The 21763-nt window shown below is 38.6% G+C and overlaps 2 protein-coding genes across 8 annotated transcripts in view; one reads left to right on the forward strand and one right to left on the reverse strand.

Annotated features, from left to right (window-relative positions):
- Nucleotides 1-17432, forward strand: RMP64 (ribonuclease MRP subunit p64). Of its 5 annotated transcripts, XM_074033456.1 has the most exons (10): nucleotides 1-129; nucleotides 2092-2246; nucleotides 3487-3573; nucleotides 5969-6048; nucleotides 6573-6704; nucleotides 7164-7241; nucleotides 8559-8920; nucleotides 9264-9325; nucleotides 11485-11744; nucleotides 13845-17432. In XM_074033456.1, the coding sequence occupies exons 4-10, from the start codon at nucleotides 5999-6001 to the stop codon at nucleotides 14311-14313; spliced, it is 1413 nt and encodes a 470-aa protein (XP_073889557.1). In that variant the 5' UTR covers nucleotides 1-129; nucleotides 2092-2246; nucleotides 3487-3573; nucleotides 5969-5998; the 3' UTR covers nucleotides 14314-17432. The 5 variants fall into 5 exon arrangements, 4 of the variants coding, with proteins under 4 accessions (XP_073889557.1, XP_005548201.3, XP_065395262.1 ...); XM_005548144.5 differs by lacking the exon at nucleotides 3487-3573; XR_012431704.1 differs by lacking the exons at nucleotides 3487-3573; nucleotides 9264-9325.
- GTPBP8 (GTP binding protein 8) overlaps nucleotides 1640-21763 on the reverse strand; it is a 27572-nt gene continuing 7448 nt past the window's right edge. For 2 of the 3 annotated variants that reach the window (XR_012431705.1, XM_005548148.5), the window contains 2 exons: nucleotides 20272-20390; nucleotides 14917-19014 (listed from right to left, as the gene is read on the reverse strand). Coding sequence is in view for 1 of the 3 variants with exons in the window: in XM_005548148.5 (XP_005548205.3) it covers nucleotides 18945-19014; nucleotides 20272-20390 (189 nt within the window). In the remaining 2 variants the exon portion in view is untranslated. Of the gene's footprint in view, nucleotides 12510-14916; nucleotides 19015-20271; nucleotides 20391-21763 lie in introns of those variants that run through there. The other variant, XR_012431706.1, reaches the window with a different exon arrangement.

The following is a 21763-nucleotide window of genomic DNA, read 5'->3' on the forward strand; positions in this document are numbered from 1 at the left end:
TTTCCTAGATCTACCCGCCTCGCAAGATGGCTGCGTTACTGCCGGGCCCGGAACCTTGGAACCGTGTGAGAATTCCTAAGGCGGGGAGCCGCACCGCAATGACAGTGCAGAACCCCGGCGCGACCCTTGGTGAGTGAGGCGCCGGGCGAGGATGGGGGAACGTTTCCGGAGGAGGCAGCCAGGCCGGGCCGGCGCACGTGGCGGGGGCGGTACCGGGACTTCCCGGGCCCGGGGGACGCTGGGAGAGGGCGCGGGGCACGTAGGGGTCGAGCGGTGCCAGCACTTTACTGGTGTAGCTCGTAGGGCCTCTGGCTTAGCAGTCGTTCATTGAACCAACTGTGCTAATGCAGGGCTTGGCTGGAGAGATGAAGGACTAAGGCTCAGCCGTGCGCTGAGGAGGCGGAGAGAGGTGGACTCAGCTGGTGCCTGGGAACAGTGCTGCCTGGGAACCCTTGTTCACCCGGGTCTTGGGAGTCTTGTTTACCCTTCCGTCCGTTTCCCCTTTCCGTCTTTTTCCTGCCCCCTGCTCCCGAGAAGCGGTTGACGTCACCCAAGCACTGGGACTCAAACTGCGATCTTTTCGGACCGCTATCTGCTTATCTGTGAAATGGAGCTAGTCCTCCTCCTACTCACGGGGGCGTCGGGAATATCTAACGATGTAATGTAGGAGACAGTGCTCTGTAAACGACAGTGTTTTACCACCTAAATGGATGGTATTTGTTAGGGTGAAGGGCATATAGTAGGTAGGAGCCTGGCGCAGGAGCCAGGTTGTTTGGGTTTGAATACTAGCTCTACCCTTTGCTGGAGCTTGAGGGAGTTACTGAACCTTTCTGTGCCTCACTGATCTCACTTTCAAATGGAGATAAAAGTAGTACCTTCCTCATAGGACTGTTTTAGGGGGATGAAGGAGTTGATAATGTAGAGAAAGCATTTGGAACACTGCCTGGCATGGTAAATGAACATTCAAATGGTAGCTGTTACTAATGTTAAATACGTAGCTCGGGGGCCCAAGTGGGAGAATACAGTCAGTCATGGGTTCTTTGTTTCAGGTTGGGCTGGTGAAGCCCTTTCCTCATCCGTGTTTTCACTAGAGACAAACTAAAAACCATGACTTTAAGCTGCAAAAAGCCTAAAACAAAACAGAACAACACAATAAGGCGGATTGGACAAAACTTGATTTAGATCATCACATCCCCTTTCCCATATATCCATCCTACACACTTCACAGATTATCCCATCTGTCCGTCCTACACACTTGACAGATTAATCTTCCCTCTTTCTCTATTCAGAAATTCTTTAACAATTCCTATTAGGCATGGGAAATTCACCAACTCACTACCCATCCCCGAGGCAGCCCATTCTGTCTTCAGATAGTTGTTGGGACAGTAAGAAAATTCTTGTTAGGTAGCAACCAGCCTTTACTTCCACCTGGAATGCTAGTGCTGCCTTTAGAGCCATAAATCACATGAACTACATCTTACGGACTACTACAGATTTTCAGACTAGGAAGCATCTGCTGATGAGCACCGGTTGTTCAGTCAGGCGTTCATCAAATAATACGATTTCCAGTTACTGTGGTGGTTTTTCTTTTCTGAATATGTTTGTGTCTCTCTTAAAGTGATATCCAAACACAGAAGCCTTGATTTTGAAGACTATGAATTTATTCATTCTGTCTTGCTTTTGGGAATAGCAACATGGGGAGTTAGAGAATTATTACACTTGTAGTGACATGTGCCCCACCTCCAAGGTGGGGGCGTAAGTGTACACATGAGGCGTAAGTGTACACCAAATGACTGACAGCAAAGTATTCATATGAAAGATTATTAAACCATGATAAAATGCAATGTAAAGATACAACTTCTTGTTTAACGGATGTTCTCTTAATGATTTCCTGGACTTTATATCATCTGTTACCATTTTTCAACTTCTCTTATACTTGGAATCCTTATGTTCTTACAGTTGAGACAGATTACATTTGTTTTTGATTCCTTTAAAACAATTAAGGGAAGATGCTTTTTTTCAGTGTGTTTTTAATATAACATACTTAATGTAGAAATATGTACTAAATCTTATTAAATATTTCTGCTTCAGACCTTTGCATTGCAGCTGTAATTAAAGAATGCCATCTCGTCACACTGTCACTGAAGAGCCAAACCTTAGATGCAGAAACAGATGTGTTATGTGCCGTCCTTTACAGCAATCACAACAGAATGGGCCGCCACAAACCCCATTTGGCCCTCAAACAGGTGAGGAAGCCCGGTAGATGAGACCCAGCCTGTTCACTTGAAAATGTAGAGCACACTGCCACTTACTATTTTGCTATTTATGGAAATCTTGTGGAAATCTCAGTAAATCACTTGTGTTTTATAGGCCTATAGCCCACAGTTACATGTACGCTTTCTTTTTTTTCCTGAAAGCATTTCAGCATTTCAGAAAGTAATTTTTGTTAGAAAAGAAGTATATTTAGATTAATTCTTTCCCAGTCTTATTTCTAATGGGCAAATAAACATTTTCTTCATTATATACAATCTATAACAACAGTGCCTTTGCCCAGTGCAAAGAGAAAGTGAGTTGAGCAAGACAAAATGTTGGACATTAAGAAACAGTTCCCTGGGCATAATCAAAATGCTGAAATACAAAAACAACAACAACAACAACAAAAAAACTTGTCTACTTATTATGGGGTACATAATCTAATTGGTGGTATGTTAGAGTAAATGGATACATAGCAAGTTGTGATGTAAACTGGTTTCATGTAATGTCTGGAGCTTAAGACAAAATTGGACCCTCCAGCTCAGGGGCTACACCATAGAGTAGAGCCTCTTTTAAGCTGGCTTCCTGATATGCTTATTCATTCATTCACTTAATTCCGCAAGTATTTTCTAGAAGTTCAGAAGGCTATCCATTGTGTGACAGGGCTACCTTGCAACTTTTGAACTTTCTGTGTGCCAGGCACTCTGCTTAGTGCTGTGTATAGAGTAGTGAAAAAGATGGACATAGTCTCTAACCTTATAGATGCATGCTTTCTAGTTAGTTTTCCACCCCTCGTACTTAAAGCAAACAGCGTGAAGATTTCATCAATGAAAGATCTGGGATCATGGTCTTTCCCTAAATTTTCCATTCTAGGGTAGCTTTTATCTTTTTCGGAGTCTTTTTAATCCAAAAGCAAGCTTGCTAACCCTCCCAGTGAATGTATTTTTCCTTCCAGCTTCTGGGTTGTGAATAATCACCCCGTCATAAAAATTTGCTGTTCTCTAGTCTCTCTCTTTTATATAGCTCTCCCATCCAGGCGGTCCGTAAGACAAAACTTCCTCTGCATCTGGTGCCCTCTTCAGTTCTGGCTGCCATTTTCCTCTTAGACCTCGTCAAATTTTAGTTGTCTTATTGTAGTAACTGATGGTTTCTCTTTCAGCTTTTCCTAAGCTCTGGCATATTCTAAATATTAAAACTAGGTTAATCATCTGAAAATACAACTTTGATTTTTAGTGGTTCTCCATTGTGTCCTGAGTAAAGACCAAACTTCTGGCCGGCACGGTGGCTCACGCCTCTCATCCGAGCACTTTGGAGACCGAGGTGGGTGGATCACGAGGTCAGGAGATCGAGACCATCCTGGCTAACATGGTGAAAACCAGTCTCTACTAAAAAATGCAAAAAATTAGCTGGGCGTGGTGGCGAGTGCCTGTAGTCCCAGCTACTTGGGAGGCTGAGGCAGGAGAATGGCGTGAACCCGGAAGGCAGAGCTTGCAGTGACCTGAGATCATGCCACTGTACTCCAGACTGGGGGAGAGAGCAAGACTCCGTCTCAAACAAAAAAAAAAAAGACCAAACTTCTTAGCTTGGCTTACAAGATCTGTGATCTGGCCTTTTCAGTCTTCTTAGTTCAGGCTTCTCTCTCACGTTCAGATAGATTATATTCCAGCCAACCTGTACTCTTAACAAACCTGCATGCTCACTGTGTGTGTTCCTACTTCTGAGTCTGCTTACCTGGTCCTATATGTTTAGAATGCCCAGCCTTTCCATGTCTGCCTGTTAAAGGCCTTCCTATCCTCTAAGTCCTGGCAGTGATAATCTATGTTATAGTACTCTCATTTTAAGTTGTGTTTTTCTGATTATTACTGAAGTTGCTTTTTTTTTTTTTTAAGATTCTTAGCTATTTGGGCCTCCTCTTTGTACTTCTCTTATAGCATTTAATATAGTCTGTGTTGTGGTAAAGTTATTTGTGTATATATTTTATATTCTGTGTGATCCCTGAGGTAGGAAACATGTTTTATGCTTATGTTACTGCTGCAGCTGCTATTACCACTTCTACTGCCTTACAACTGCTTAACATTTCACAGTTTACAGAGAACTTTCATGTAAGTACTAGAATCGGCCTGTCTCTAAATATTCCCCTAAGTGGAACACAGAAAATAGTTTTGATTCCTGTTCTGTGGAGTACATGTAGGGCATGCTGGGAGATAAAATGGTATTAGAAACTTCTGTATCTCTAGTTGCTAAAAATCTAGTAGTAAAGATAGGAAGACATGTAAAATATTTAATTAAATGCTGAAATAAAAACAGACCCTATTTAAAATTGCAGTCTTCTCAGCACTTCCTCTCTGCCTTATTTTTCTTCATAGCACTTAACACCACCTGCCATTTGTTGACTGCCTTTCTCTCCCAGCTATAGTGTAAGCTCCACAGGGGCAATGTATTTTGTCCCTTTTGTTTACCGCTATAATCCAGTTCTTAGAACAGTGTTCAGTAAGCACTCAATAGCATCTTTTATTTTTTTTTTAAAAAAAGGTAAGAGCCATGCATTGTACAGAATGCTGTAGGAATTCTGTAGTCTCAGGAATACCACACAAAGCGCAGCATGGGACTGCATCTAGACAGATAAAAAAATTTGGATGGACGTTGATACTGGCAATGAGAGTATCTTGCCAGAGCTTCTAGAAATTGAACCAAGGTTATGGATTCTGTTTTAACAATGGTTTTCAGAACAATGGAGGGAACAATCCTTGAATTCTTTGGTGTCAGCTCCTATCTTTTTCAGTTTTCAAGTGTGGACACCATCCTTTGAGGGAGGTATTGACAAACCAAGATGGTAAAGCACTTGGAAAACATAGTAAGTGAACTGTGGTTCAAAAGGAAACAAAGGGGAAAAAAATTCAAGAGAGAGAAGGGAGGAAGAGAGAAGATGCAGAGGAACATAAGGACAAGCTTCATCTACTCAAAGAATGTATTTGTTCAGTGATTGAAGCCAATCATTTTCCTCATCTCTGTGGTACTTTATAGACTGTTGAAATTTAGTAGTTAATTTGCTATCTTGTTTTAATAGTTTCACTATTAAAAATTGTGTTGTCGGCCGGGTGCGGTGGCTCACGCCTATAATCCCAGCACTTTGAGAGGCCAGGGTAGGCGGATCACAAGGTCAGGAGATCGAGACCATCCTGGCTAACACAGTGAAACCCTGTCTCTACTAAAAATACAGAAAATTAGCCAGGTGTGGTGGCGGGCACCTGTAGGCCCAGCTACTTGGGAGGCTGAGGCAGGAGAATGGAGTGAACCCAGGAGGCAGAGCTTGCAATGAGCAGAGATCGCGCCACTGCACTGCAGCCTGGGTGACAGAGTGAGACTCTGTCTCTAAAAAAATAAAAATCATGCTGTCTCAGCAAAATTATAATCTTGAGAATAACCTATACTTGCTTTTGTCCCCTTTATAACATCAAGCTCATTGTGGCATATACTGATTTCTTAGGAGTCACCTGATTTTAAAAATGTGTTTGGCTGGATAAATTCCAAATTTGTAACCAGAAACAATTGCTTGCACTTTGGATTTCTCAACCCTGAAAAAAAATAAGGTATTCTGTGATATTTAGCGTAGTTCCATTCTTTGAATATCTAGAACTGTTTGCTTTCCTGGTCATAATCAGTGACCCTGTCTGCATTACATACACATGAATTTGAGCTGCTCTTCTTCTTTCAGGTTGAGCAATGTTTAAAGCGTTTGAAAAACATGAATTTGGAGGGTTCAATTCAAGACCTGTTTGAGTTGTTTTCTTCCAAGTAAGTGATCCAGTTGCTTTGTGATGTGGTGGGCTGGGAACTCAATGTCTTGTGATCTCCCTTTGGATTTCTCTATGCTTGGTGTTGGAATATAACCAATTATACCTCAGCTGTATAAAATTTGTTTTAACATGGGGCACCTGGTGTTTGTGGTACTCTTCTGTTATTGATCTGTGGGAGTGACTGGTGTGACGTTGAAATCTGGGTCATGGTAGATTATATTAAAACATCAGAGGGCTGTTATTGCCCATAACTTTATCTCACATTGAACTTAAAGCAAGTCTTCACTTGAAAACTGCTATAGAAATGCTTTATACTTAAAAATGAAAGTAAAGGGAGCTTGCAGATAGCTGAACATGTGAAGGGTTGCCCAGGGAGGACGTGGAAACTCTGTGCTTCTGCCATACCTTGCTCTATGCATCTCTTTATTTCAGTCCTTTGTCATATCCTTTAACTTGTAAATGTAAAAAAAAAACACCTTTTTTTTTAAAGTGAAAGTAATCACTTTTTCTATTTTTTTCAAGTGAAAATCAGCCCTTAACTACCAAAGTGTGTGTTGTCCCCAGTCAGCCAGTGGTGGAGTTGGTGTTGATGAAGGTTTTGGGAGCCTGCAAGTTGTTACTTCGCTTGTTGGACTGCTGCTGCAAAACATTTCTGTATCCTGGAATATCTTAAATACACCTTCGTTTGAATTGGAATTGTTTGGATATTTTTGACAGTATTTTTATTTGAAAGCTAACACTCTGTAGGAGTTACAGTCTACAGGAATTCTTAACCTTCGCTTCTTGGCCTTCTTTTCTCAGGAATTGCCTGATGCAGCCATTGCCGGAGACTGCCTGTCAACTGTTCAGCATGTATTATCCTAAGAGCATTGACAGCTAGAAATTCTTAATCTTAGAAACTAAACTTTAAGAACTAAATTTAATAATGGGAGCTCTAGCAGAGTGTTTATTACCATATTTTAAAGATTTAAATTCTTAAATAGAACGTGTTTTAAGGCTTTAATACCTTTAAGAAAATTCTCTTTACTTCCAATATATTTCTTAATTCATGATTGTAACTTACAAAACCCACATTACTTTGATTTTGTTTTCTACCTTAAATTGATTTTCCAGTTTGACTGTGAAACATCTAGGTTTGCAAGAGTTCATTATTTTAAACCTTGTGATGGTTGGGCTGGTGAGCAGATTATGGTATGTACACACCTCTGACATCCTTCATTTCTTTCTCATCTCTTTTCAGCCTAGATTTCTTATTAGTACTTTTCAAACTTATTTTCCTATGGGGTTACGGGAGGTGCAGGTATTCTCTGTCTTGATTTGATCAGAGTTTTTTGGGGATTGGGAAGCTGAGTGCTAATGGCTATGTCAAAGGAGTAGGCTTTGTATCTCAATCCACGAGATCAGCCCAACACTGAACAACTAAAAAAATTGGGAGTGACTGGTGTCACATTGAAATCTGGGTCATGGTAGGTTGTAGTGAAACATCAGTGGGCTTTTATTGAACATTAAAAAAATTAATGCCTACGACAGGGAATTGCAGTAATAAAAAATTGTTAGCAGTAGTCATATTACAACAGGCCATTTAAAATGATGCTATTCCTGGGCTGGCTATATCACTTGATTCTTTCTGTCACTTGGTTTCTAATTTTTAATGGCAATGATAAATGCAGTTTTTGACTTATGTACTAGCCTCCTTTCTTCCATCTCAAACACCACTGCTTTTTTGAGCATATTTGGTTGATGTATGCTGGTAATATTTGCTAACTAAGAGACATTTCTTTTGCATGTCTCTCAGCACATATTTTGAAACTGATCTGATGGATAATTAGAATTTGTCCGTATCTGTAAGAAGGCCTGTTTTGGGCCATTTCAAGCAATTAAGATTATTAGCTCTAATAAGAATATAAGAAAACATTGGATGGGGAAAAGAAAAAAAGTGTTTGTGTTTAGAGATTGAAAACTTTGCTTTGATATCTTAACCTGGATATCTCAAATACTATTTCCTATTGTTTTATTATGATTATAATTATTCTACTCAGAGAATCAGAGGTAACTGATTACTAATCATTATTTTAAAATGCTAAACCTTTGATACTCTTTTCTGTAATGAAAATAGCTCTAATTTTTGCTGATTATAATACATGCCTGTTTTAAGAAATTTAAAAAGAAAAATGTGAAGAACCTGAAATTTGCCTAAAATCTCAACATCTCCTACACTTAAGACTTTGATATGCATCCTTTTGTACATTTCTCCATGTAGTACTTTTTGAATATATATATTTTTTTCCTGGTAGACTATCCTACAGTTTTTTGAGTAACATTTTATACTTGGATTTTTCTGTTGGGATGGACTAATCTGGCTGTTTGCAAGTGTGCACCATAGTATTTTTTATCTGTACTGGAGGACCTTGATAGCCCTTTATTTTCAGCTTTCAGTCTTGCAGTTTATTATGTAATCTGCAAATTGTAATTACTGGTTAATTAATGAGCTCCTATTTCTTTCTCTAGGGTTCTCTATAAAGGTGTTTTAAAAAGGTTGATTTTGTTATATGAGCCTTTGTTTGGATTGCTTCAAGAGGTCTCTAGGATTCAACCAATGCCTTACTTCAAAGATTTTACCTTCCCTTCTGATATCACTGAATTTTTAGGACAGCCATATTTTGAAGCCTTTAAGAAAAAAATGTCTACAGCTTTTGCAGCTAAAGGAGTAACTAAATTGCTAAATAAACTGTTTTTAATGAATGAGCAGTCACCAAAAGCCAGTGAGGAAACCTTACTTGGAATTTCCAAAAAAGCTAAACAAATAAAGATCAATGTACAGAATAAAGTGGATCTTGGACAGCCAGTAAAGAATAAGAGAGTCTTCAAAGGTAATTTGCTTTGATACAGCACATACTCTAGTAAAACAAACAAACAAAAAAAATAAAAGGAAACCTTTTGAAAGTAATAGGCATTGCATAGAAGAAAATTCAACATCTCACGTCTTAATTTTGACTTACATTGATTATCTATAGAGACGTATGATAATACCTGTGCTTTCTATGCTTGAGTACTTTATTTGTTCCTGTAATTGCTTCCTAGTTATTTGCTTGCTTTATTCCTTTATTTATTTTGTGGTAATTTGGCAAGAAATGTCATGCACTTAAGAATTTGTTGTAGATTTGAAAATAGTATGCCTAAGGTTTTGTATCTGCAATTTTTCCACCTCCACAGAAAAGTCATCAGAATTTGATGTGAGGGCTTTCTGCAACCAGCTGAAACACAAAGCTACTCAGGTTTGTCTGGCTTCATTAAATTTAGCTTATGATTTCTGCTAATTTGTAGAGGATGCCTTTTACCAAGGGCAGAGATTGAATCTTCTCATTTTATCCCCAGCTCTAAGCTTAGTGCCTTCTTAGTTGTCGAAATATTTTAGTAGGAGTTTCTCTAGAATTTTAAAGTAACTGTAAGATCTGTTGTTAAGTATGGATTGTACTGCAGCTTAAGAGTATCGGCTTTGCAGTCAGATGGTTGGTTTGAATCCTGGCTTTGGTACTAGCTGTGTGACCTTCTGTGAGTTTCCTGATCTCTCCGTTCCTCTATTTTGTAATAGTAATATGTGCCTCATAGGGTTGTGCTAGTTTTAATGCATGTAAAGCGTTCGGCAGTCTGGGGCATGGTAAGCATTTAATTGGAGTTAGATGTTATTAGCTACTGTCATTTTGGTCATCATCCTCATCGTTTTGTCATGAAGCTATTCCTTTACTCTTGTTGAGGTTCAAGTTTTAACATGATTGATTGATGTCTGTAAATTCTGTTTGTTCTGGACCTAGCAGCATATAAGTACATCAGCATTACTGTTTTACTCAGTAACTTGACTTTTTGTTTTTAACCCTGTCTTTGCAAAATGTCTTTACTTGTGATATTTTTTATGGGTTAGTTTACTTCTTTTATTTAAGAATTCTTAAGCATACTTTCTTGAACTCTAAGGACTCCAGCTTCCATTGATGTTCTGTCTAATTCATGAATTCAGAGTGAGGAGTAATACTTTCTGTGCCAGGCATTGTTCTAAGTGCTTTTATATGCACGAAGTCATATAATTATATCACAAAAGCTCTGTGAGGTGGGCATGCTTATTACCATTTTCATATTTCAGATGGGGAAATTGAGGCATAGAAAGGCCAAGAAACTTGGCCACATAGTGAATAAATGGCAGAGCTGCGATTTGAATGCAGGCAGTATGATTTCATAGTCTGTCTTCTTTACCATTCACCAGTCCCCAGAATAGTTTTTCAACAGTATCTCAAGAACTGCGGTGCTTTGTGAGCCTTGAAACTTCTGCAGCTTGTGCCCCTGTTTGTAGGTGACTGGCTTTGAAGTTGGTGGGTCAGGATCCCTCTTATTCAAGACTAATTGCTACTATATTTTTAGCAAATAGCACTAACTTGCTTAGCTTTTAAAGTAAACTACTTCTGTTGATCACCAAACATAAACTATTGACATGGGTCACCAAACATAGAATATTTATGTTAAAACTTTTTCTACTTCTATAAAAGTGCCTTTTGAGTGTAAGAAATTTGGAAGAAGGTAAGCTTTGAATGAATGATAGAGCAGATCATCTCGTAGGCAGCATATTTTCATAAAGAAATAGTAAACGTTAGTAAAATCCAAATGTGACTTGGTATAGAAAGAAGGGGTTGAAGAAGTAAAGTTGCCTTGTCAGAGATGGTTGAAGTAGAATTGGAAGTGTTGCTCGGTTGAGCATTTTTAACAGATATTCAGCAGGCATTAACTGATTAATGGTCTTATTCTGCTGGGCGCTCTGCAGGGCCCCATATTTTCCCTGGTTTCAGAAACATTTCTAAATTGAGGAGGTTTGCTCAGGATATGGAAATAAGTGAAAAACGAATTGTGATATTCTGTTGGTATAGAGGAGAGGGGCCTTCCAGTGATCCCCAACCCTCTGCAATTAGGCTTTGACCAGTATTTAATCATGTGGGGTTTTATTGTTGTGTATGTGAGATATGTGTGTTAGAATATTTATGTTAGCTTTCCTATGTCAGTCTAACTCAGCTGCAGATGGGACCTGTCCTGGTACAGAGGGGGAACAAAACAACTTGTATTTGGAGCAGTGGAGAAAAATTCAGTTTTTAAAGACATAAGGAAAGCTTATTGAGCAAAAAAATTTCCTTGAAGACTGACAAGTTATTTTTTTAATTTTTAGTTTTTGTGGGTACGTAGCAGGCATATATATTTATGGGGTACATAAGATATTTTGTTACAGGCATACAGTGCATAATAATCACAGGGTAAATGGGGTATCCATCACTTCAAGCATTTAGGGACTGATAATTCTAATTTTTAAATTTTGATTATAAGCTAACTTTCCCTGTTGTCATATAATTACACGCCGGTAACATGTCCAATATATTTTTCTCATGTTTTCACGTTTCAGGAGACCAACTTTGATTTTAAATGTTCTCAATCCAGATTAAAGACAACCAAGTATTCTTCTGAGAAAGTGATAGGAGCTCCTCATGCCAAAGGTTTTGTGCAAAGATTCCGAGAGGCTGAGTCCTTCACACAACTTTCTGAAGAAATCCAGATGGCAGTTGTATGGTGCAGGAGCAAAAAACTCAAGGCTCAGGCCATTTTTCTGGGTAACAAACTTCTTAAAAGCAACCGGCTTAAACATCTGGAAGCTCAAGGTACTAGGTAGGTATATTGCAAAAATTATGTTCCTTTACTTTTTCCGTTGTCGTTATGAGTAAAAGTGTATATTCAGGTCACTTTTCTTTAAAATGTGATGTCCAGCAGCCGCAGTGGGGCTAAATTGGGATGTACTCAAACTGTAGTTCCATTTGCTGCTTTTGTTGTAAGAGCAAAACTGTATCATTGGAGAAAGAAGATAAACAGGTGAATTGGACCTCAGTCATTTATGCTCTTCATCATGTCCATCTGCTCATTCAGGAACGGTTAAGAATGTCTGGTGTGCTGAGCCTGAGGGTACAACTGCATAAAGACATGACTTGGTCTTCAGGGAGCTCAGGGTCTTCTGGAAAGGCAGCGCTTCTGCAGATAGCTTCAGCGCAGTGCAGTGGGATAAGGGCATGAGAGCAGAAGCAGAAGGTGCCTGCCTCCCATGAGGCCCACACAAGACTGCTGGGGCCTTGCACTGTTTGTATCAGCTGGACTCTATATATTTCTTTTCTGTGATTTTTATATTCAGAACTGTTTAAGGGTGCTTATCTTTGCTTGTGAACCAGTGTTGCATGAAGTATTACATGAAGTTAGACATTAGACACTTCAGGGCTTAGTGGTAATGATTTCAAACACAAATAGGTATTAAGAGCCTATTCCACCTTCACAGAGGCAATTTTCTGATTTGTTTTTTATTATATTCTTTAAGAAATATCCTGTGCATGCCCCGTAATTTCTTATCCATAGTTATAGAGCTATTCAGGGATTTAAAATTAGTTCCTGGGGAGGAAGCACATATTAAAAATGTTGTTAAATTTTCTTTTGAAGTTTACAGAAAATATATTCCTGTTTCAGAAAAAAATTAGTATACAGTGAGGGTTTTGTAACACATTTTGATTAAAAGCGACAGGAAAAATAAAGTGCTTGAGGGGTTTTTACATTGAGATGGGTCCCCTAAAGGTGTGTAATAATCTAAAAGTCCTATGGCTGGAAACGCAGCCTGAGATGGAGAGAAGCATTCTGTTTAAAATTGGGTTTAAAATCAAGGGTAGATGAGGCAGAGGTAACAACTAAAAGTTAATGAGAAGAGTGGCAAACTGGTGTTTATTGGTTAAACTATTACTCAGTACTCACCAGATATGGTGCTTCTTCATATACTGCCCTGTTTTGCTGTTTCATTAATATACTTGTAGTAAACTTCATAATTTATTTAATGCCCATAATAACACTGTGAGGTAGACAGTATTATTCCCATTTCATAGATGGGTAAATGGAGGATTTTGCTCAAGGCATTAGATGTGGAACTCAGTTCAGGCCCTCTGTTTTCCTTTCAACTCTGAAGTACACCCACCTTCTTCCCACTTAAAAGCCACTGCTTATAGTAAGATAAGAAAATGGTTTGGAAGCAAAGATCATGATTTATTATAATGGGCTTCCTCAAAGTTTTATATCCATGCCCATCTTTTAAAATCTATCACAAACAGTGAAACAATTCAGTAAGGCACTGATGAACCTTGTGGCAGTGTAGCCTGTGTGGAAGCAAAACACCTAAAATGATCAGCTGTTTGATTTCTGAATTTCCAAACTTGAAGATGACATATGAATCATAATTATGGTAGCTTAAGGCTGTCAGTGTGTCTGGGCCAGAAGCCCTGTCTTCACATTCTTCTATAAACTTCTCTTAGCCTTTATTCCTTTTTCCTTGTTCATTTCCTGCTACAGCATGAAGCTGATTATCCAGATTCAGATTAATATGTACTGGCAGATTTTCATTTGTGATGTTTCCTCATGTCTACTCATTACATTATGAACAGATTTAGCAGTTATGAGGGAAATGCTCTAAAAGTACAGGGGTATCTCACCATTCAGCGAATTACTAGCGGCTGTACTTTTGAGAGTTTGAAAGCAAAATGGGGACACATTCGTCTACACTTCAATCAGAGGGCATTTGTGCTCTGAAAAAACAGACTTGGGGGTGAAACGTTTTTCAATGTGGTTCTGGGATTGTACACAGGCATAGGACTTGTAGATAAATTGTGTATTTTCCTTTTCAGTTGGTAAAGAATGGTTTTCTGCATCTTAAGCCCTGATTTTTCCTCTCTCTGTCTTTTAAAGTTTGCCAAAGAAACTAGAGTGCATAAAAACGTCTATTTGCAACCACCTTCTTCGTGGCTCAGGTATCAAAACTTCAAAGCATCATCTGAGACAGAGAAGATCACAGAATAAATTTTTACGGAGACAAAGTAGACCACAGAGAAAGTTGCAGTCGACTCTTTTAAGGGAAATTCAGCAGTTCTCTCAAAGGACTCGGAAGACTGCTGCAGATACCAGTGCTAAGTGGAGACTCTCACACTGTACTGTGCATAGAACTGATCTCTACCCTAACAGTAAGCAGCTCTTGAATAGTGGAGTTTCAATGCCTGTCATACAAACTAAGGAGAAAATGATGCATGAAAATCTTAGAGGCATCCATGAAAATGAAACTGATTCGTTGACAGTGATGCAAATAAATAAAAACAGTACATCAGGAACCATTAAGGAGACAGATGACATTGATGATATTTTTGCTTTAATGGGAGTTTAGGTGTTCATATGTGAGAATTTTAAGTGATTAACAAGGCTAGTTCAGTGTTCTAAGTAGAACTGCTAAGATCTGGAAGTACCACCTGGACTCACAGAGGAGCTGCTTTTGTGCAGCATTGCACAGGAGTTCAGTTCAGTTCAGTCTACATATAAAGTAGCACTGTGTCATTTCATCAACAAGTATTTCTTTTTGGTTTCAACTACATGCCAGGTGTTAATATGAAAAATCTGCCACAGCCTACCCTTGAGAAGCAGATGTAATTCCTTGAGGCCAGTAAGTCTCTGAAAAACTGAATAATTTTATGACTTACTGGGCAATTTAATAATCGTTTGCAAAAACCATTGTGTCTTGAGGTAAATGAGGAGGGAGGGTGGGGGATAGCAAGGAAACACCTGAAAGGTCACTTTGGCCTTAATTGGTTCCATTGTACACAGGTCCACCTCTGAATACTGGTTTGTAGCTCCTGACAGTTATGCTGTCTTGTAAGTTGGAATTGATCATCAAGGTTTGCCACTGCTTGTATTACCAGGGACTGGTTACAACCATTATTTCTCTTCATTTGCTCAGCTTATTTCATATTGAAGTGCGTTTGGAGTTCTCCAGGAGGTTTTAATTGTATTTATTTGGCTACCAGTGATTGATTCCAAATAAATCTTTTTACAAAAAGGATATAAGGTGGTTTATGGTTACATATGAAATATAACAGGGTAACAGGTAGAGAAAATAAAATGAAAATATCAGGTTAGGAGACACAGAGTAGACCCAGGAATGAGGCTAGAACATTTATAATTTGGTGTTGATGCTGTCATCTGATAGGGGATGTTGCTCATACTGTTGCTCTGAGGGAGTACATCTTGAGTATTTTCAAATAATGATGTGAAGTTTGAGGTAGGTATCTTTCCACTGTTCTCCTTTACTAGAATTAGGTTATTAAGCTTCTCTAGTGGCCTTAACTTTTGTTACACAGAGATTTAAAAAAAACCAAAGCAGTACCTCAGTTATGTATTGCATCCTTCTTTTCCTCAGCCACCCTATCGTAACAAGTTATTTCCCTTCCATTCTTTATTTGGCTTTGTTCTTTCCCTGTCTGCCTTCTGCATTTTCTCAGTTATCTACCAGTGGTTCTCAAACTTTAGACTTTTTGAGAATCGCCTGGTGGGTTGCTAAAAGATGCAGATTAGTCCTTTCCTAGAGACTTATAAACAGGGGCCAGAAATCTGTATTTTTAACACGGAGCCCACGTGATTTTGATCCAGGTGGCCCCAAATCCAGTTACGTAAACACTGCTTTAGCTTCTCTCCTGAAGCCTTGTTAAGTAAACTGGTTTAATCTTTAATCTCTAGTCACTTTTCATGTTCCTTTTGGCTTCCTACCAAGTGGTAGTATCCATTTAGTGCCTTAAAATATGGATAATACCAAGGAGATTTCATTCCAGACAAATCTAGAAATGGCCATTAGCTTCTAAGTGTCCTTGTGTTCAGTATGTTTCCTTTACCTATTGGGAAATGGAAGCTAAATTCGTGAGAGAACTGGTGTATAGCTTTGTGGACCATAGGGCTTATTTGCTGAGAGTTGTCTATATTCATGCACCCAGTCCCCTAAGTAGCCTTTTTTAAGACTTCATGTAACTGATTCAGAAAAAAACTCCCAGTCTTTTAAGACTTCATTTAGCTGATTCAGAAAAAAACTCCCTGGGAATTAGGAGATTTAAGGTTCAGTCTTGCTGCTTCTACTTACATGTGGCTTCACTGAGCTAGTCAGTTTCCCCTGGCTTAGGTTTCTGGATTTGACGTGGATTTTTTTTTTTTTCCAAGAATGAAACTTTTATAGCTGAAATAAACTTTGGAGCTTATCTTTCATTGGAAAAACCAGGGAGGTTCAGTGAGTTAAGGACAATACAGCATGGACTGGACCACACCACTCTAGCATTTGTTTCCAAATTCATTCATGTTCTTTTGGAGTATCTTCATCTCCTCATTTTCCTGTCTTCTGCCCTTTACTATTCTGTAAAAATGGCAAAAAAAGCTTCACATGTGTACACAAAATGACAATGTGTATGTTTATAAGGAATTTAGTATTCTATATCAGTTAGTTTTTCTAAATAAATCGAAATATTTATCATTTTAAAAAATGCAATCTAAAGTATGCCAAACTGTAACTTACCTAGTGAGATTAGAAACTATTGTCAGGGTCATCGTAGTGAATTATTATTACTACTACTTTTGAGACAGAGTCTTGCGCTCTTGCCCAGGCTGGAGCACAGTGGTATGATCTCAGTTCACTGCACCCTCCACCTCCTGGGCTCAAGCTATTCTCCCACCTCAGCCACCTGAGTAGCTGAGACTCCAGGCACCACCCTGCCCTGGCTAATTTTTTAAAAACTGTGTGTAGAGATGGGGTTTCACCATGTTGCTTAGGCTGGTCTGAAACTCCTGGACTCAAGGGATCTGCCCACTTTGGTCTGCCAAAATGCTAGGATTACCCACATCCTAGCACCAACTTTATCACTTCTGATGGCATTAGGACACACAGGCCATTTATAAGAGCAGTGTTTGAGACCTCGTGTGTGTCACTTCAAAGCCTCTTGGCCTTCATACTAAAGTCACTGCTGTGGTAACCACTTTCAGGTAGGGCTGAACCTTGCCTCTTGCTCTGGGGACGGCTCACTTCCTGCCCCTGGGCTTCTCAACAGCTGCAGGAACTGCCTAGCACTTGGGTATGTACAACCCAGAAGAGGTGTGGGGTTACCCCATCCCCTCCTCAAAGAAATTCAGAGGCACAGTGTGAGGATAACTTCCATCTTGGATGCTAATCTACCATGTTGACTTCTGATAACCAGTTTCAGGAATGCCTCTAAGATTTCTACTTTTACCTATTAAAAGAACACACACTCACTGTAAATCCTGGCAAATTATAGGCTATGTTGCAAACAGCGTTCTTGCCTTTCCCTGAGGAATTGACTTCAGTGTCTCACATGTTCCTTCTGAAGCATGTAAACCCTTTTCTCTATGTCATATAAGCCCTGGGTCGGGAGTAACTGCGGGGATCCACTGTCTCGTCACTGCCTGAGACATGGCTTCTGTGCGTAAGTCCCTATTAAATGTTTCTTTCTGACACAATGGATTTGTCGGCCTCTTTCTTTGGCATCTCAGCACCCTCAGTCTTTGGGGATAGGTTGCATAGACCTGCTCACTGTAGAACACATATTTCCTAAGACTTGTCATAAGTTCCCTCAAGATCTAGCACTAGTGCCTACGTTTTGGCTAACTCAATGAATATGTCGTTAATAGGCCTGTCTTGTTTTATTTTGCCACTGTTTCCTGGGATCACTTCCCAGATTTACATATGTAAGCTTTTGGCTCAGGCTCTGCTTATAGGAGAACCAAGGATAAATCAAAGCAGTAAAGTAACACTGACAGACAAAAAGATGACTTCCAAGATAACTCTTTTGTTACTATATATTTTATGAATGTCTATATTAAAAAAATCTTTTTTCTGGCTGAAAACATTCCGGGTTAGATTAGACCAGTTCCATCAACTATACAACTGACAATATATTCAGATTATTTTCTGAAAAAAAGCCATGAAGTTGGTTTATAGCTTTAATTAATTTTTTATCCAGCAATACAGCTATAACCTTTTAATACTCAGCTTTACTTTGAAAAGCTAAGCCACTTATATGAATAGGTCAGTGGCACCTTCACAAAAATCTTTTCTATTACCTTTAGTTCAAAGGCTTTATCTTTCCATTCTGAATTTTAAATGTAGCTGTCTAAACTGTCCCATCAGCTTTTTTCTCTTGCCTTTTGCAAATTAGTTTTCTCACTTAAAGCTATTTTTGTTTTTTGCTTTTTCACTAGTGAAAATGTTACTTCCCCCGTGAAAGGACATTTCCTGTAATCTACCTGTGAATTTTGCTATATTTCTTTGTTGGTTTGGCTTTACAAATATGTAGCTGTCTTCTCACATGTTACCTGCTGTAAAACCATTTTACTCTTAATAGCTTTCAAGGTTACAATAACATAAATTTCAGAGAAATCAAGTAAGTTGCCCAAGATCCAACATATATAATAAACATCAGAACTGGAACTTGAATTCTGTTCTTTCGGTTGTTTCCAACATGGACTAACACATTTTATCAAGAATGTTTTCAATATTCAAATAAGGACTCAAAAAAATAGGCTTACATAGTAACATTTATCCATCAACTTACCTATCGATGCTTAACAGAAAAGCAGCCCCCCTTTTACCTGGCCCATATTAACATTAAAAAAAAAAGAAATACACGTAGTAGACATATTCTTCAAAAGACAAAAGCCCAATAAAATGTCAAACCCTTCTCTACATAGTTGTAACAGGTTTTCATTTTATGGCTGTGCTCTTGCTCGTCAGTTTGTTAAAACAGGGGAATCAGCTAGTAGCTGTTCTAATGAACACCATAATTCAATTACTTATAAACTTTTTCCCCCCAGGCGCAAATTCTTGTTTTAAAGCTGAAGTTATCCTCCTGGAAGTTACAGATGCCCAACATTTAAAACAATGTTGGAATTCTTCTAGGTATTTAACTCCAGTTAGCATAAAGCTTCTTTTTTTTTTTTTTTTTTTTGAATCTTCAGCTAAACTGAGAATCGTTAGTCAAGATTTCCTGTTACACTGGCTATAAAGCTTCTCAACAGATGGATTCCAGAAAAGGTCACAGAGCTGTGAAAGGAAAAGAAAAAAATAATTTTCTTCCTTTCCTCAGAGATAACATCTGAATTCATCAACTTAAAAAAATTTGCAAATTCTTATGATTTCATGTATGAAAGCAGAACATCTTTTAATGTGTTCTAGCTTTCTTCTCTTCCCCCAGCCCCGTCTTGTAGTATCCTAAAATCTGATGATCAATATCTGATCCATTTCCTTCATGATTCCAAAAATTTCACTATACCTTCTGTTTTGCTTTGTTTTCCAGAATAAGTCTTGATCTCTTTAGTTTGTTCTTTTTTGTAACAAATATTCAATTACCTTGTTAGACTTTTCAGGTTTTAAAAAAATTACCATCACTGTTACTGTATATATTATTTTTCTATCTGTCTTGCTACATCCATCCATCCCTCTGTCTGTCCATCAGTATGGAGATCAGCCAAAATGTTTCTCAGGTATGGATATACTAGTTTTTTTTTTTTTTTTTTGAGATGGAGTCTTGCTCTGTTGCGCAAGCTGGAGTGCAATGGTGCGATCTTGGCTCACTGCAACCTCTGCCTCCCAAGCAGCTGGGATTACAGGCGTGTGCCACCACACCTGGCTAATTTTTTTTTGTTTGTTTTAATTTTTCTAGAGATAGGTTTTCTCCATGTTGACCAGGCTGGTTTTGGACTCCTGACCTCAGGTGATCCGCCCAAAAGTGCTAGGATTTACAGGTGTGAGCCACAGCGCCTGGCCTTCAAATGCCTCTAGTTTTAAGTGACACTTTAAGAGATACTGACAGTATTACAGGTTTTCAGTATATAAAGTTATAAAAACAATTCAACAAGTGGATAAAGAAAATGTGGTATATATGTACCATGTACTACTCAGCCATAAAATGGAACAAAATAATGGCATTTGAAGCAACCTGGATAGAGGTAGAGACCATTATTCTAAGTGAAGTAACTCAGGAATGAAAAACCAAATGCTGTATGTTCTCACTGATAAGCAGGAGCTGAGCTATGAGGACACAAAGGCATAAGAATGATATAATGGACTTTGGGGATTCATGGGGAAAAGTGGGAGGGGCGAGCGATAAAAGACTACACACACGGTACACTGTGCACTACACTGCTTAGGTGATGGGTGTGCTAAAATCTCATAATCACTAAAGAACTTTTCCACGCAACCAAAAACCTGTTCCCCAAAAACGATTGAGATAAAAAAATTTTAAAACCCACAACATTCTCATGTTACTTCATAAAATACAAAAAACAAAACAACTCTTACCTTACAGGAAATAACTGAGGAAAACATCCTTGAGTTTTCGTGTTAACAAATTTCTGGATCTGAAGCACTTGTTTTAAAAGATGTCCCTTGGAAGATTTGTCAATTTTTGTTAATATAATCTATAAGAAAACAAATTTTTATGCATTAGAAATAAAGTGGATCTTAATAATTTTACACATTTTAGCTATAATTTTTCATTCACAACTAGGTGACCCGTGCAAATTTATCTCTCTGTACCTATTTCCTCATCTATAAAACAAAAAGAATGACCCATAAAGGAGTAGCTACGAAGATTAAATGAGCAAATGTGTGAAACACATAAAGTATACACTGTGTGTCTGCTGCTTAATAGTGCTTTAACCACATAGGGCGATAATATCTTGGGAAGATCAATGAGAAGGGTCCTGGAGTTACATTTGCAATTGTTCATATGATAACAATATATCTGATAGCTTAAGATATATAAATGAATATTGGGTTTATCTATATAAAATTGTCAATTTGTAATCATGTTTTGACCTATACTCTAAAGAAAAAATCAGAAATCAGGCTATTTGTAGGCTGTATCTACTAGTTATATTCCGAGTAAGTCTAGAATTCTACTTGTCCAAAGACAAGTATCGTAGTGCAAAAAAGGTCAAAGTATGGATAATTACAAAAATCAATTAAAAATAAAACCTTAATCCATCAAGTATTCCTGGTGAGCTTCTGTAAAATTAAATTTCCTGGCAAATCATTTTTGCTTTTTAGTCATAAAAGATGCTAATGGCAGGAGTGAGATGTCACGATACATATATTGGTTTGTGTCCACGGTGCCTTTCTCATAACTCCCATAGCCCTTGTTACAATCTTTTGTTTTAATGTTGGATATGTTAGGCATCAGGAAATAAAATCTCTCTGACCTCCTGCCTTCCATTCACCTGCTCCAAGACAAGACTTGTAATCTTCCCTCACCTTTCTCATTGTGGGTCATATGACCCTCATTCCAGAGAGGGTCCCACCCCATGCCCTGGGGGAAGGGATGCTGATGTCATGAAGCTTCCATAAAAGCCCAGAAGACTGGGTTTGGAGAGCTTTCAAATAGCTGAACACAGGGACATTCCCAGAGGGTGGCATGCCCAAGGAGGACATGGAGGTTCTGAAGTGCATCTTCATTGTATCCTTTGTAATATACTTTATAATACCATCAGAAAACATGTTTCCCTGAGTTCTGTGAGCCACTCCAGCAATTAATCAAACCCGAAGAACGGATAGTGGGAACCCCAACTTGAAGCCAGTCTAGATATTCTAGAGGCCCAAAATTGTGGCTAGTGTCTGAAGCCAGGTGGGAGTAGTCGTCTTGGGGACTGAATCCTCAGTCTGTAGGATCTGATGTTATCTCCAGATAGACAGTATCAGAATCAAATTTTCAGATACCGAGCTGGTGTCCACTGCTTGTTGGTGAAGGAAAAACCCCTACATATTTGACCACAGAAATCTTCTGTGTTAATTA

Source organism: Macaca fascicularis, chromosome 2, assembly GCF_037993035.2.
Source record: "Macaca fascicularis isolate 582-1 chromosome 2, T2T-MFA8v1.1".
Lineage (NCBI taxonomy): Eukaryota > Metazoa > Chordata > Mammalia > Primates > Cercopithecidae > Macaca > Macaca fascicularis.